Below are 13,348 nucleotides of genomic sequence, written 5' to 3'. Positions count from 1 at the left end.
AAAAAAAAAAATATCACACCCCAGCCACCTTGATAAGTAAAGAACAGTCCCTAATTAAGCCTGAGAACCTTGGGAAGACTGTAGTCCTCTACATTTAGTACTACTTGTGGTCAAACTGTGGTAAGTGCTTGGTGTGGGAAGGTGAGGTCCACCAATGAACACCTGGCCCTTAATTGCTGTATTGACAACACCTGCTGTGCTCAGGTGTTTGATTAGGACCAGACCTCACCTTCTGCTCTGTCTCTAAAAGTGCCTGTGACGAGGAGAGTTCAGCATTTGCATCACACTTCTGAGGCTCTCTGCCTGTGTTGTGTGCAGGGCGTTTTCTTTGTTCTAATGGCGTGTGGAGAAAGCGGGGGCAATAAGAATTTACTATGTTTAGGAATTTTAGTGGTTGCTAGTTCATTTTGCCATTGCACAAGACTGACAAGGCTTAAAGCATTGGATAGATTAAGAGGAAACTCGACGCTTAGCAAAAGTCAAGCTGAAGGAGGTGATCTGTGCCATGGAAGACTCTTAATTGGGCAAAATTCATTGCAAGCTGATGAACTCAAAGGAACAAAGGCCACTGAAAACGTTCTGGATGTTGATACAGATTACCAAGAAGACATGGGTATGTAGAAGTGAAATTCTTATTGCAATCCTGCATGATTGCATACTGTTAAATGTGACTTAATATTTTGAAGTCCTATGCATTCATTGAACACCTTTTTCACCTTAAGGCTTGTAGTTGAATGTGTGTATCACTATTTAATGGTGATGTACCTATTTGAATTTTCTGAAAGGTTGGGGGGAGCCCAAGCAACCCAAAGGACAGGTTAGTGGCGTTTCAAGGCCAAATTCAGAGACAGACAGCGCAGTAGTGGAACGACTCCTTAGAATGGAACCAAAGGTTGAATGCACAGGAGACTCCATGAAGCTTCAGGTTCAAGATGCTGCCTCTACCTGTGGATCTCTGTTCTTTGTGGACAGAGGTAAGTCTCATGGAGTCACAAGTGCCTTTATACTGCACACAATACTCGAGAGTTTGCAGAGCAGTTTCATGCACTTTTTTTTAAATTCCTTTCTGTTGCTTTAATTGCTCAGGAAGTCGCATGTCACCCCTGCCTCTGTCCAAGTTGCCATCAAGCTGCGGATACACTATCAAGTCAACACGGAGCGATTTGGTCTTGGTCGCACCTTACAATGGTTGCTTTGTCGCTCTTGAGGTGAGATGCCTTTCTCTGAAAGCACTGCACAACCTGAACCATGTACACTTGTAACATTTTCTTCCTGGTTTTAGGAGGATAGCTACATTCTTCCATTACGTTGGTGTGGGTTACCAGTGAGGATGTCATGCCCTTTGAAGAGGCAGTCTTCACCTAACCCTCCGATGGTCACCTGCCACGCTGAGGGCATGGTTGTGAAAACAACATGGACGGTCTCTGTTGCTGACCTTAACTTAAAATGTAAGTTTGTGTTTTTCTTAACTTTTCAGGATAAGTCAACCTTAAAGGCATAACTGCTGTGAAAGGTGTAACAAATGATGGCTACACCAGTTTGGTTGTGTTCCTTCTACTCAATGTTGGAATGATTACAGTGGGTAAAGTCTCTGAAACTCTTCAGTACAAAGCACACCCCAGGCAATGATGCAGCATAAAATTTTCTGGGCAGTGACATTAAGTTGACCAGGATCAGACACCAACATGGCTGTGCTCAATAGCTAATGCAGTCGTTTCATATTTCCTGCATATTCAGGATGGGTTTGTGGATTTGGAGCTAAATGTTGTGCCTGGGGCATGTCATGTATTAATCATACTTGCTACCTGGAGAGGTTGGAAAAATGTTTTCTCCCTGTTCCAAAATCAAACCCAGAAAAAAGTAGGGTGGTCTAGCTAGCTACTGAAGATGTAGCCTACTGAAAGTATGAATATTGCCTTACCTCCCCCAGAGATCCCTTCTTGTCCAGGTACTCATGCACATGGGTGAAGCTAAACACCATTCTGCACTCAGTGATGCCACACAGCTGGTTCAATATCAGCAAAGTTTCCCTTAATATTCATTATCTTCTGTGTCAATCAGCAGTAATGTGGTGGCTCACTTTTACACTGATCTGTAGCCTATAGTTCGGCTTTAGCTTCTGTCTTTGTCTTTTTAACCTGTAGTTGCTGCTGAGTCACTTTGACATCCTGGATATATTTTTCAAACACAGACTGTAGACCCCTCTGTCTGCTTATCTCTGGAATCACTATTTCATTTTTCCAAAAATATGATTAATTCTTCAGGGACTGTAGTTAGTTACAGTGTGGGCTCCTTACTACTCCGACAACTTGTCGGTGGGGCTTAGCAAAGGATCAATTGGCATATTTTCTGTTTAGTCTTTCAGGAAACTACTTGATTCCATAACTTCTCAGTTTTTCTAAAGTTTGATTTTCTGAGTCTTAAGTGATGGGGCTAAACTTGGATTACTGAGGGTGTTGAAGCTGCTTCAGTTTGTCCAGTGATAGATGGATTAGATGGGCCTCTAATCAGGTTAAGAGTAGCTGCTACAGAAGTTGGAGAACGGCTATCTGCAGCGTAGCAAGTTATGGCAACACGGCTCATTGGCATTTAATTTATTTTGAGGGAAAGAAATTTCTGCCCTGTGACTGTCTGTTTACCTTTTTTGCAAATTGTCCCTTGCTGTAATGTATTGCGCAACAGTGAATGGCAACTGGGAGCCGCTGATGAAGGCATCACCCAGATGTGGGTTCAGTGTGGTTGTACATCCTGAAGGTGTGGTCATCTCTGTTCGCTATGCACCCTGCCTGGAGAAAAAGGTATAGTACAAATTTGAATCTACAGATTCCCCCCTTTTCTTTTGTTTTATTTAAGTAAATGTTAAGTATAATTTCAACTTCTGTGTTTCAGGATGGAATGTACACCCTTGAATTGGCTGGAGATGGAGAAACCCAAATTTCCTGTCCATCACTGTCACCAGCTCAAGCTGAACAGCCCAAAAAGCCTGGCAAAGTGGAGCATCCCTCCACCCCTTCTCTGAAAAATCCAGCACAATCTGTTCTCCAGGTGCCGAAGATTCCAGAAGCACCAAGCAAGAAACCAAATCAAGAGCCAAAGGATGTCTATCCACCTCCATTACATTCCTACCCCAATTTCTTTTACCCCTTTCCTGGAAAACCAAACACAAATCCTGCACCTACTGTACAGCCATCCCCACAAACTGTCCCTCCTGCAAAGGGACAAGTGCCCCAACCATTCATTCCTTCACCATTTTATCCCTGGCCAGCCCAACCAGAAGTGCCTGTTGCGAGAGAGGGCAAAGATAACCCAACTATTGCTCCAATACCTCCTGAGCCCGAAGCCCCACAGGGCCAAGTACACCAGCCATTCTACCCCTACCCCTTCTACCCTCGGCCAGTTCCTGAAAAGCCAACTGCTGCTCCAAAACCTCCACAGCCTGAAGCCCCTCAGGGCCAAGTAAAGCAGCCATTCTACCCTCAGCCAAAGCCAGAAAAGCCAACTGCTGCTCCAAAACCTGAAGCCCCTTGGGGCCAAGTACAGCAGCCATTCTACCCATACCCCTTTCCCTTCTACCCTCAGCCAGAAAAGCCAACTACTGCTCCCAAACCTCCACAGCCTGAAGCCCCTTGGGGCCAAGTACAGCAGCCATTCTACCCATACCCCTTTCCCTTCTACCCTCAGCCAGAAAAGCCAACTACTGCTCCCAAACCTCCACAGCCTGAAGCCCCTCAGGGCCAAGTACAGCAACCATTCTACCCCTTCCCCTTCTACCCTCAGCCAGAAAAGCCAACTACTGCTCCAAAACCTCCACAGCCTGAAGCCCCACAGGGCCAAGTACAGCAGCCATTCTACCCTCAGCCAGAGCCAGAAAAGCCAACTGCTGCTCCCAGACCTCCACAGCCTGAAGCCCCTCAGGGCCAAGTACAGCAACCATTCTACCCCTACCCCTTCTACCCTCAGCCAGAGCCTGAAAAGCCAACTGCTGCTCCAAAACCTCCACAGCCTGAAGCCCCACAGGGCCAAGTACAGCAGCCATTCTACCCTCAGCCAGAGCCAGAAAAGCCAACTGCTGCTCCAAAACCTCCACAGCCTGAAGCTCCTCGGGGCCAAGTACAGCAGCCATTCTACCCCTACCCCTTCTACCCTCAGCCAGAGCCTGAAAAGCCAACTGCTGCTCCAAAACCTCCACAGCCTGAAGCCCCTCAGGGCCAAGTACAGCAGCTATTCTACCCTCAGCCAGAGCCAGAAAAGCCAACTGCTGCTCCCAGACCTCCACAGCCTGAAGCCCCTCAGGGCCAAGTACAGCAACCATTCTACCCCTACCCCTTCTACCCTCAGCCAGAGCCAGAAAAGCCAACTGCTGCTCCCAGACCTCCACAGCCTGAAGCCCCTCAGGGCCAAGTACAGCAACCATTCTACCCCTACCCCTTCTACCCTCAGCCAGAGCCTGAAAAGCCAACTGCTGCTCCAAAACCTCCACAGCCTGAAGCCCCTCAGGGCCAAGTACAGCAGCCATTCTACCCTCAGCCAGAGCCAGAAAAGCCAACTGCTGCTCCAAAACCTCCACAGCCTGAAGCTCCTCGGGGCCAAGTACAGCAGCCATTCTACCCTCAGCCAGAGCCAGAAAAGCCAACTGCTGCTCCCAGACCTCCACAGCCTGAAGCCCCTCAGGGCCAAGTACAGCAACCATTCTACCCCTACCCCTTCCCCTTCTACCCTCAGCCAGAAAAGCCAACTACTGCTCCAAAACCTCCACAGCCTGAAGCTCCTTGGGGCCAAGTACAGCAGCCATTCTACCCTCAGCCAGAGCCAGAAAAGCCAACTGCTACTCCAAAACCTACACAGCCTGAAGCCCCTCAGGGCCAAGTACAGCAGCCATTCTACCCTTGGCCAGAGCCTGAAAAGCCAACTGCTGCACCAGAGCCAGAAAAGTCATCTGCTGCTCCAAAACCTCCACAGCCTGAAGCCCCTCAGGGCCAAGTACAGCAACCATTCTACCCCTACCCCTACCCCTTCCCCTTCTACCCTCAGCCAGAAAAGCCAACTACTGCTCCAAAACCTCCACAGCCTGAAGCTCCTCAGGGCCAAGTACAGCAGCTATTCTACCCTCAGCCAGAGCCTGAAAAGCCAACTGCTGCTCCTGAACCTGAAGCCCCTCAGGGCCAAGTACACAAGCCATTCTACCCCTTCTACCGTCAGCCAGCCCCTGAATATCAGCCAGCTGCTGTTCCAAAGCCCCCAGCAACAGAAACTCCTAAGGGACAAGAACAAAAACCTGCTTATCCACAAGACCCTCAACCAGAGACTCCATATATGCCACCTGTCTACTGCCCTCAGTTTTGCCCACCTGAATTTTCTAATTGCTGTCCACAAATTGCTTTTCATCAACATCTCCATCAAATTGTTCCTGCTGGTATTGGCAGTGAAAATGCACATTTACACTATCCATTACTGCCATTCCTCCCTTCAAAGGTGTATAATGGGTTTGGCAATGGCTTGAGTTCTGCTCCTCCTTCTCAAATGCCAACTAAAGCTACCACAACTTCCACCTCTGCACCTACTTCATCTCAGTCCCTTCCATATGGAAATGAGAAGCAGCCACCAGATGGCAACCCTGCTGTACTCAATATTCTCAGCATGCCTAACAATCCTGAGCAGCCAATTTACCCTTATATTGTCCCAAACTCACTGTATCCTAACTGGCCATATCTGCTGCAAAATTCACCACAACACCAACCACCAGCTCACTACAATATGCCCTCTAAACCACAGACTCCAGGAAGTGAACCAGTAAATCCATTGCTACAGTATGAGCCACATAACCTACAGCCACCAAAGCAGCAAAACGGCCAACTACTGACCAGTTTCATGCCTTATAATGGTCAGTATCTACAACAGCAGCAAAATCAACCGACAGCGAAGGAACTACAACCATCTAACCAAAATCCCAGTGACTCTAAAGAGCCAGTGCCTCCTAAAGTCCAAGGTGAACTTGATCCTTTTCTGATCCCATACTACATGCTTCAAGATGATCAATCAAAAACTCAGGACAAGTCAACAACCCCCAACCCCTTGCAGCCATCTTGGAGTGCCTCAAGGAAATCCCCTAAACCTGAACAGACTGTGCACCCCTATTCTGACCCAAAGAGTTATGTGCTGCTACAGCATGGCCCACCAGGTAGGGAGCCCAACAGGCTAAATGAATCTCCACTCCATTTCAGATACCCAGCTGGTGATGCAGACTTCCTGGCACAAAATCCTGCAAGGCAACACAGTGGTAAACCCCAACATCCTGAGAATTCAAAGCCCCCACATGAAAAACCTCAACACCCCAAACAGCCAGGGAAGGAAATATCCAGTCCCTTCCCTAATGTCAACTACATGCCAAGGTCAGGTAATAACTCGGATGTACCATTTTACTCTTTGAATGGCCCTCATTTTGCACCTTTACCCCAGGACCCCTCTGTCAGCACAACACATTTAAATCCAAAATTCAAAGGCTTCTGGAGGTCTATGACACCCCTGGGCTCTGGCCAAAGGATTCAACCTCTTGCTCCTGGAAAGTCATTTAAACGAAGGAGCTCCACAGCTGACGACCAAGCAAAGGGTATGTTTATGTGATTTTTTTTTTTTTTTTTTTTTTTTTTTTTAATAAAAACTTCTAACCCAATCTTTGGTACGAATGTGTGTCTCTTGCAGGACTGAACCAACCTATTCAGAGAGAGGCTGGAAATTGGAAGTTGCCTTCAATGTGAATAAACAGTTCAAACTTGAGACTATCAAGAGTTTTTTTTTCTTTTCCACAAGTAATCATAGGAAATTTCAGTTTCATCTGAGGATTGCATTTTTTTTTTTGGGGGGGGGGGGGGGGGGGGGCAAAATCTAAAGCTGGTGAGCAGTCAAAGAACTTTTTCTGGCTTGTTTAAAGCTGAAAGTTTACTTTCAGTCCTTGTTGGCATTATATCTGCTTTTTTAGGATCAAAAGGTGCATTGCCCTTGTTGAACTTATTTATCTTGCTTATTTTGCCTTGCCATGAACTGGTCCTTCCTGAACATTGACCCATCCATGTAAATACACTTACTAGAATTTCCATGGTTTAAGTACAATCCTAAAATCTTTGCACTCGTCTCTGAAAAGCTAATTTCCAAGTTCAGTTTGTACTGATACTACTTACATTCATAGTTCAAAAGAAAAGCCTTTACCAAATGTATCTGCAGTTTAAGGTTAATGACTCTGATGTGAAACATTTAACAACCTGTTGTCCCTACAAACTGCCAGACTTTGGATGTCAAAAGAATCTGTAAACACGTTTAAAATATTGATGGGACAAATTAGAGGAATACTTTTTTTGCCACTTTTTTGTATTCGTAGAAATGTCAGCGGGTTCACACAAATGTCATGGATGCGTGTCAACCCAACTGGCAAACAGTGCTTTGTTTCGCAATTGCCCTTAAAGATGTGGCATGAATGATTAAGTGAATTTGGGTAGCAGTACATTCATTCAAAATCTGTTGTGGAGAGTATCGGTGTGTCCTCGTTGAACCTGCAAAAGGCCATGGGTAACTATCTTTCATTGACTGCTGCTATTAAAGGGGAAATCCAATGTTATTTCATTGGCCTAGGAAAATGTATCTGAACATGAGCTACTCTCTCAGAGCCAGAAACTACAGGAGAATGTCTCAAACTTGTGATGTCAACAAATAAAAAGGCTGGAGCTACTCCAGAGACAATGAATGGGAGCCTGATTTTGTAAACCCACAGAATGTTGATCTTTTTTTATACCCAAATAAACTCTTTAAACATGTTTAAATTATGTGCCCGTATTCTCAGAACATTCCCCTGGGTGCTCTCAGTGTCAGGAACATCTTTCCATATTCATTGCCTGTTGACAAAAACTTGACATTACAAATTTGAGTTTTAGCACTCTAGTTTTCGTATTTGAGTGCTGGTTATGCTGAACAATTTTATTGGACTTTCTTAGGCCATAGGAATAACGTATGAATTTGAAAAAGGGTGATGTGCTCAAGCAGAACTGTTTCAACATATTTTAAAGCAGTGGTTTCCATCTGGTCCAGCCACAGGGTCCAGATTTCTCCTTCGTCATAAGGTCCAAACTGTTTAATACATTCGGCATCATACTTGTGTTTGGCCTTGTCATCAAGCTAGCTGGCTGCCTCTGTCAAGTAGCTGTCGATTAGTCACTCCCTTGACAGCAGAAAATGGCACTTCAAAATAAAAGCTCTGTGGTGGAAATTCACTGTACTTAAAAATAAAGTGTTTTTTACAAACATGACGAGTCACCTATGGAATACAGAATGGACCTGTGACCCACCAGTTGGGAACCACAGTTTTAAAGGGTGCATGATGACCAAAAAGTAAGAACACAAAAAGCTTTGACTTGAGAAATTTATTCAGCAGCATTGAATACAATTTTTATCATCCATTTTTACATATATTTCAACAGTTGTTTTGCAGTGCTTAATGCCTGTGCGTGATTTAACAATTACAAATAATGGATATAGCTTAGTGTATCGGCGTTAGACAAGTTCATTTATCTACTATAGTCATAAATTACTCTAGTGCCAGTGTAGCTGAAGGCAGCATGAATAGAGAGTCTATGGGAACCAAATATTTAGAAAAACCTGATCCTTCCCGGACACACTGGCACAAGATTAATGGGGTCTACTTGAGCTGCAGGGTTGTCAGCAGGTGTGACAGGTACATCTCTCTTCATCACAACATGAGGAATCTCAGCACTGACTGAATCTGAGGAAGATCCCAAGTCTACAGGTGGAGCAGGATCTGCAGCAGTTGGATCGGCAGCTGGTGCGGCAGGATCTGCAGCAGGTGCAGCTGGATCGGCAGCAGGTGCAGCAGCTGCACCGGCATCAACCACTGCAGGGACTACAGGCACAGTTTCAGCAGACTCTAAAGATTCTGCAGACAGAAGGCTGCTCAGATGTGGGTTGTGGAGAGCGGTCAGTTTGTGGTGCCTCAGACCGTGCTTGGGAGACAGGCTGTCTTTGTGGACTTGGACCACTGGTGCAGTGCCATTGGCATCTACAGCAGGCATCTGAAAAAGTGTATGCATCAACAGAGGCTTAGGAGAAAACATCTATATAAATGTAAAGTTTGTAATGTATTTTTGTCGATCAAAAACTATTCAGAGAAGTTAAATGAAGTATTTTACCAGATTTACAAACATCTTGCAGCTCACTGTGTGATCATTGCTCAAACCTTTGGCAGTACAAAGACCACGTGACTGGTGGAGAGAAGAAAAACAACTCAGGGCTAAAAAAAAGTGCATATATTAAATTATCTCACTTCTAAAAAGTTTTTCTCCTGGGAAACTATACTGATACTTTGTATACTTACAGCCATGGGGTCCTGCAGGGGCTCGCAGACATCATCCAAGCATATAGCCTCAACTACAACATATTCTGCACTATAGATCGGCCCACCAGACACAACCTGAAACAAGGTATCGACAAGGATTTACACTAATTAAAACACGCACGTGCATTCAATCTTGTAGGAAAAAAATCAGAACTGTATAGATCATGTTTGGGCCCACCTGTGATGTCACCCGTCCAACCTCTGCAAGAGTGTATGTTATGTTCTCAGTCATGTTGTTGAGGGTTACAAGAGAGGTTTGGACAAAGTCCAGCGCCATGGTGTCATTCAGGGGAAGGAGGATAGGACAGCCCGCGCAGAAGTCCTCTGTTGATTCTATGTTATCAGACAAAGACACGTGCAGGTTTTGTGTGTAGGATGACAGTTGTGTGGCATCTTTTGAACATGCGTGTGAGTCAGTGTGCAATCAGGAAGTTTTACCTTCTGTTTTACACTTGAATGCTGTAACAGTCAGAGCTCCGCCGACCTTCTTCAGCACCACGTCACAGTCTCCTTCTACTGCCTGATTGGAGACGAAGAAGGACATTTTATATTTTCATTTCACGTTCTGAAATTATAAGTATGTTGACATTTGGTTGAATTCGCGTATCTCAAGTATGTGAAATTCAGGGTACTGATGGTACGGAGTCTCACCGTCAATATTTTTGGCCTGACTGTGCAATTGGCAAGAGGTGTGGGATCCAACACATGACAGTCTGTCTCCAGCAGGTCAAGTTCCAGCAGATATGTGTTGTCTCCATCAGGCTGAGGAGGGATAAAATAAAATACTTTTATTATTATTATGATCTGAATCTACTGCGTCAGACAGTTATTTGGCAGAATTCAGCTGTGTGTTGTCTGATCGCCACATAGACAAAAAACCCTGAAGTGAAATGTTCTGGTGTCATATTTGCATTTTGTTTCAAATTACAAAACGAAAACAAAAAGAAATAGAGCACAGTTGAAAAGTGGATTTTTAAATCTTTTCTTATGCAAATGTTTGCCTGCAGAGGCAACACACAGCAGCTGGTGTGGAATTTACTTAGAATGGGCCCCTGGGCGCAGATAGGCAAAAGATCTCGCCACCTCACCTACATAGGAACAAGACACACAGACTTTGGGGTGGTTTTATCTCTCTCTTTTATTTTTTTTACTGTTTTGTTTCTCTGTGGTAATTTTGTGCCTTTTTTGGTTGTTTAGTGTCTCTCTGAAGTCATTTAGTGTCTCTTTTGGTCATTTTGTGTGTTTTTGTGGTTATTTATTGTCTCTGAAGTCATTCTGTCTCTTTTTTTGGTCGATTTTTGTCTCTTTATAGTAATTTTGTGTCTTCTTTGGCTTCTTTTTCTATGTATTTTAAGTCATCTGGTGTCGTTTTTGGTTGTTTTGTGTCTCTCTGAAGTCTTTTTGTGTATTTTTGGGGTCTTTTTGTGTCCCTGAAGTCATCTTGTTTCTTCTTGTGGTTCTTTCTTGCCTCTCTGAAGTCATTTTGTCTCTTTTTTGGTTGTTGTTTTTTTGTCTCTTTTTGCAGTACATTTGTGTCATTTTGTTGTGTCTCTCATTTTGTGTCCACTTTTTGTGGTTGTTTTGTGTCTCTGTGAAGTCATTATGTGTCCTCTTTGGTTGTTTTCTGTCTATTTTTAGTCATCTGGTGTCTTTTTTGGTTGTTTTGCATTTGTGTCTTTTGGCAGTTCCCTTGCATGTGTTTGTAGTTGTTTTATTTTCTTCTGTAGTAATTTTGACTCTCACATTGGCCAGTACATGTTAATTTGAGTGACATTTTGCAGGTGAAGTAGGCTCCATTAGTAATCCAACCATGCTTAGGTGGATTGTGTCTTAATTAGGGTGCTAAAAATAACCACACACACAATGTAAGAAAATATGTGCAAAGTTTAAGGAAAGTAAAGAGGCACCTTCACCTAAATGTACTAATTTGTGTATAATGTGCTACCTTATCTGAAATAATGCTCACATTTTACCTCATCTTTAAGCTCGGCAGGTTTTACAGGATGTGTTTTACCTATTCAAAGTCACACACATCACAATTCACAGTTTAATTTTTCAGATTATGTGAACCTGCTATCCAGTAGCCATGAGGAAATAAATGTGACTGTTTTGTTATCTCATGTTCCTTCAAAGTTTAAAAACAGGAGAAGAGAAGTAGAAATCTGTACAAATCTTTCTGCCTGTAACAACACAAACTCTACACCTGCTGACTTACCTGTGTATAGACCTTGATATCCTCGATCCTGTTCAGTACATACTTGTAGCCGTGAGCGTGCTGGCTGTTGAGGTAATCCTGAGCCACCAGAGCTGCCTCCTCTGCCTCAGGGGAGTCGCAGAGAGGTCGCACCACACTGAGCTGAGCCCATACCCCCGCCAGTAGTCCCAGAACCAACGACATGCCGAGGAGCTTCATTTCTGCGAGAGATGCACAGGCGATCAGGACGTATCAGGAACGGTGAGGTAGAGCTGGTGCAGCCTGCAGGTGTTTATATCCTGTACTTTAAACAGGAAAACAGAGCCAAGTTAAACACCACGATCATCCCTCCTGTCTCCTGCGTCACACGTGGGTCATACTCTGTTTTAGGATTGCTGCCAAAACAAATGGAAGCTGACAAAGTCTAGTGGGGGATGAGCAGTCTGAGTTTAAATCAGTGCTGGTTCTATGTGTTTTTTTGGCGAGATATCTAAAAACATCTGACACTACCTGTGATTTCCAGTTTACAGCCGTGCCCACATCTGACACCAATGTTTCCTGAATTAAATATCATACAAAACATGTGAAGAGCTTCACGTTCAAACACCCACAGGGCTATTGTGCAACCTGCTGTCAGCATGGACTCAGTGACTTGCTCGGTGACACTTTACCAAAGAGGATATTTGCCAACAGGAAGGGCATAGTTTGGGGACACTCGAAGCCGCTGCCCACATATTTGCTCGGAACCGTTTGCACAATACGCTACTGTCATTCCAGGTCAGGACGAGACTGCAAACACACTGATGAAAGAATTACTTGTAAAAAGACAGTTTGAATATTTTTGTCTTTATTGTTTTGTTTTACTTTTCTATTTTTTAGATAAAAATGTTTCCAGTCTCTCCAGAATTCTTTCACGACTTTTACAGGAATATACCAAGTTTCATCCTGCCGCAAAAGGGCGAGGTATTCAGACACCTGAAGTGCACCTTTAACATCGATTTCAATGTCCGGTGTCCCCGCGTATTCTTAGTGCTGTGAGGTTTAGCAGACACTTGTAATGTAGTCTGTTACTGAATACAAAATAGGTGGCAGCTTTGTAAATGGCAATCTAATACACTGGATCACAGAAAATTTCATCTTACCTAAATAATTTTGGATTGCTTCAAAATCAAACCTCAAAAATATAACATCCATCTATTCATCCGAGTGAAGCGCCCCAGACGTCCCTCTGCCCAGCAACACTTTCCAGCTCCTCCTGCGGGACCCGAGGCGTTCCCAGGCCAGATGAGATATATAATCCCTCCAGCATGTTCTGGGTCTGCCCCGGGGCCTCCTACCAGTGGGACGTGCACGAAACACCTCCAACGGGAGGATTCTCCTCTGAGAATTGCCACCTTAACGCGGTGGAGGGGTTTGCGTGCCCCTGTGATCCTGGGAGATGTGTTGTCCTGGGCTAATAGCCCCTGGTAGTGGTCTTTTTTTCTGTTCTTTGTTAGTGCACCTGATCTTATTGACTTGTTATTATTCGGTGCTATACTTCTCTAAACAAAACTGTTGCCAAGTAAAATAATTTAGAAACTTTGTTTGGACCTTCAAACACATTGAGAAACCCTACGTCACTCCGATGACGTGTTTAGGTAAAATGGGACATTCATTCAAATCTATTTATCAGTTCAGTCATTAACTCATTCAATCATTCATGTAACCTGTGGCTATTTCTTAAAGTATATTTACCAAATTTTCTGCCATGCTTTACC

At 44.3% G+C, this 13,348-nt stretch overlaps 2 protein-coding genes across 2 annotated transcripts; one reads left to right on the top strand and one right to left on the bottom strand.

Moving 5' to 3' along the window:
* The first annotated feature begins 231 nt into the window (after window positions 1-231).
* LOC117272128 (uncharacterized) lies at window positions 232-6,774 on the top strand. The gene is made up of 7 exons (XM_078173189.1): window positions 232-613; window positions 786-974; window positions 1,087-1,208; window positions 1,283-1,448; window positions 2,683-2,798; window positions 2,890-6,607; window positions 6,700-6,774. Exons 1-7 carry the CDS (start codon window positions 337-339, stop codon window positions 6,753-6,755), a joined length of 4,644 nt encoding a protein of 1,547 aa, XP_078029315.1. The 5' UTR covers window positions 232-336; the 3' UTR covers window positions 6,756-6,774.
* A 1,619-nt stretch (window positions 6,775-8,393) lies between these two features.
* On the bottom strand, window positions 8,394-11,869 carry ahsg2 (alpha-2-HS-glycoprotein 2). The gene is made up of 7 exons (XM_033649849.2): window positions 11,613-11,869; window positions 10,049-10,159; window positions 9,836-9,917; window positions 9,576-9,730; window positions 9,377-9,472; window positions 9,192-9,263; window positions 8,394-9,074 (listed from the first exon to the last, which is right to left on the bottom strand). Exons 1-7 carry the CDS (start codon window positions 11,808-11,810, stop codon window positions 8,634-8,636), a joined length of 1,155 nt encoding a protein of 384 aa, XP_033505740.1. The 5' UTR covers window positions 11,811-11,869; the 3' UTR covers window positions 8,394-8,633.
* Window positions 11,870-13,348: the final 1,479 nt, after the last annotated feature.

The sequence above is a fragment of the Epinephelus lanceolatus genome, chromosome 12 (assembly GCF_041903045.1).
Source record: "Epinephelus lanceolatus isolate andai-2023 chromosome 12, ASM4190304v1, whole genome shotgun sequence".
NCBI lineage: Eukaryota > Metazoa > Chordata > Actinopteri > Perciformes > Serranidae > Epinephelus > Epinephelus lanceolatus.
This window is presented reverse-complemented; position numbering and strand designations above follow the sequence as displayed.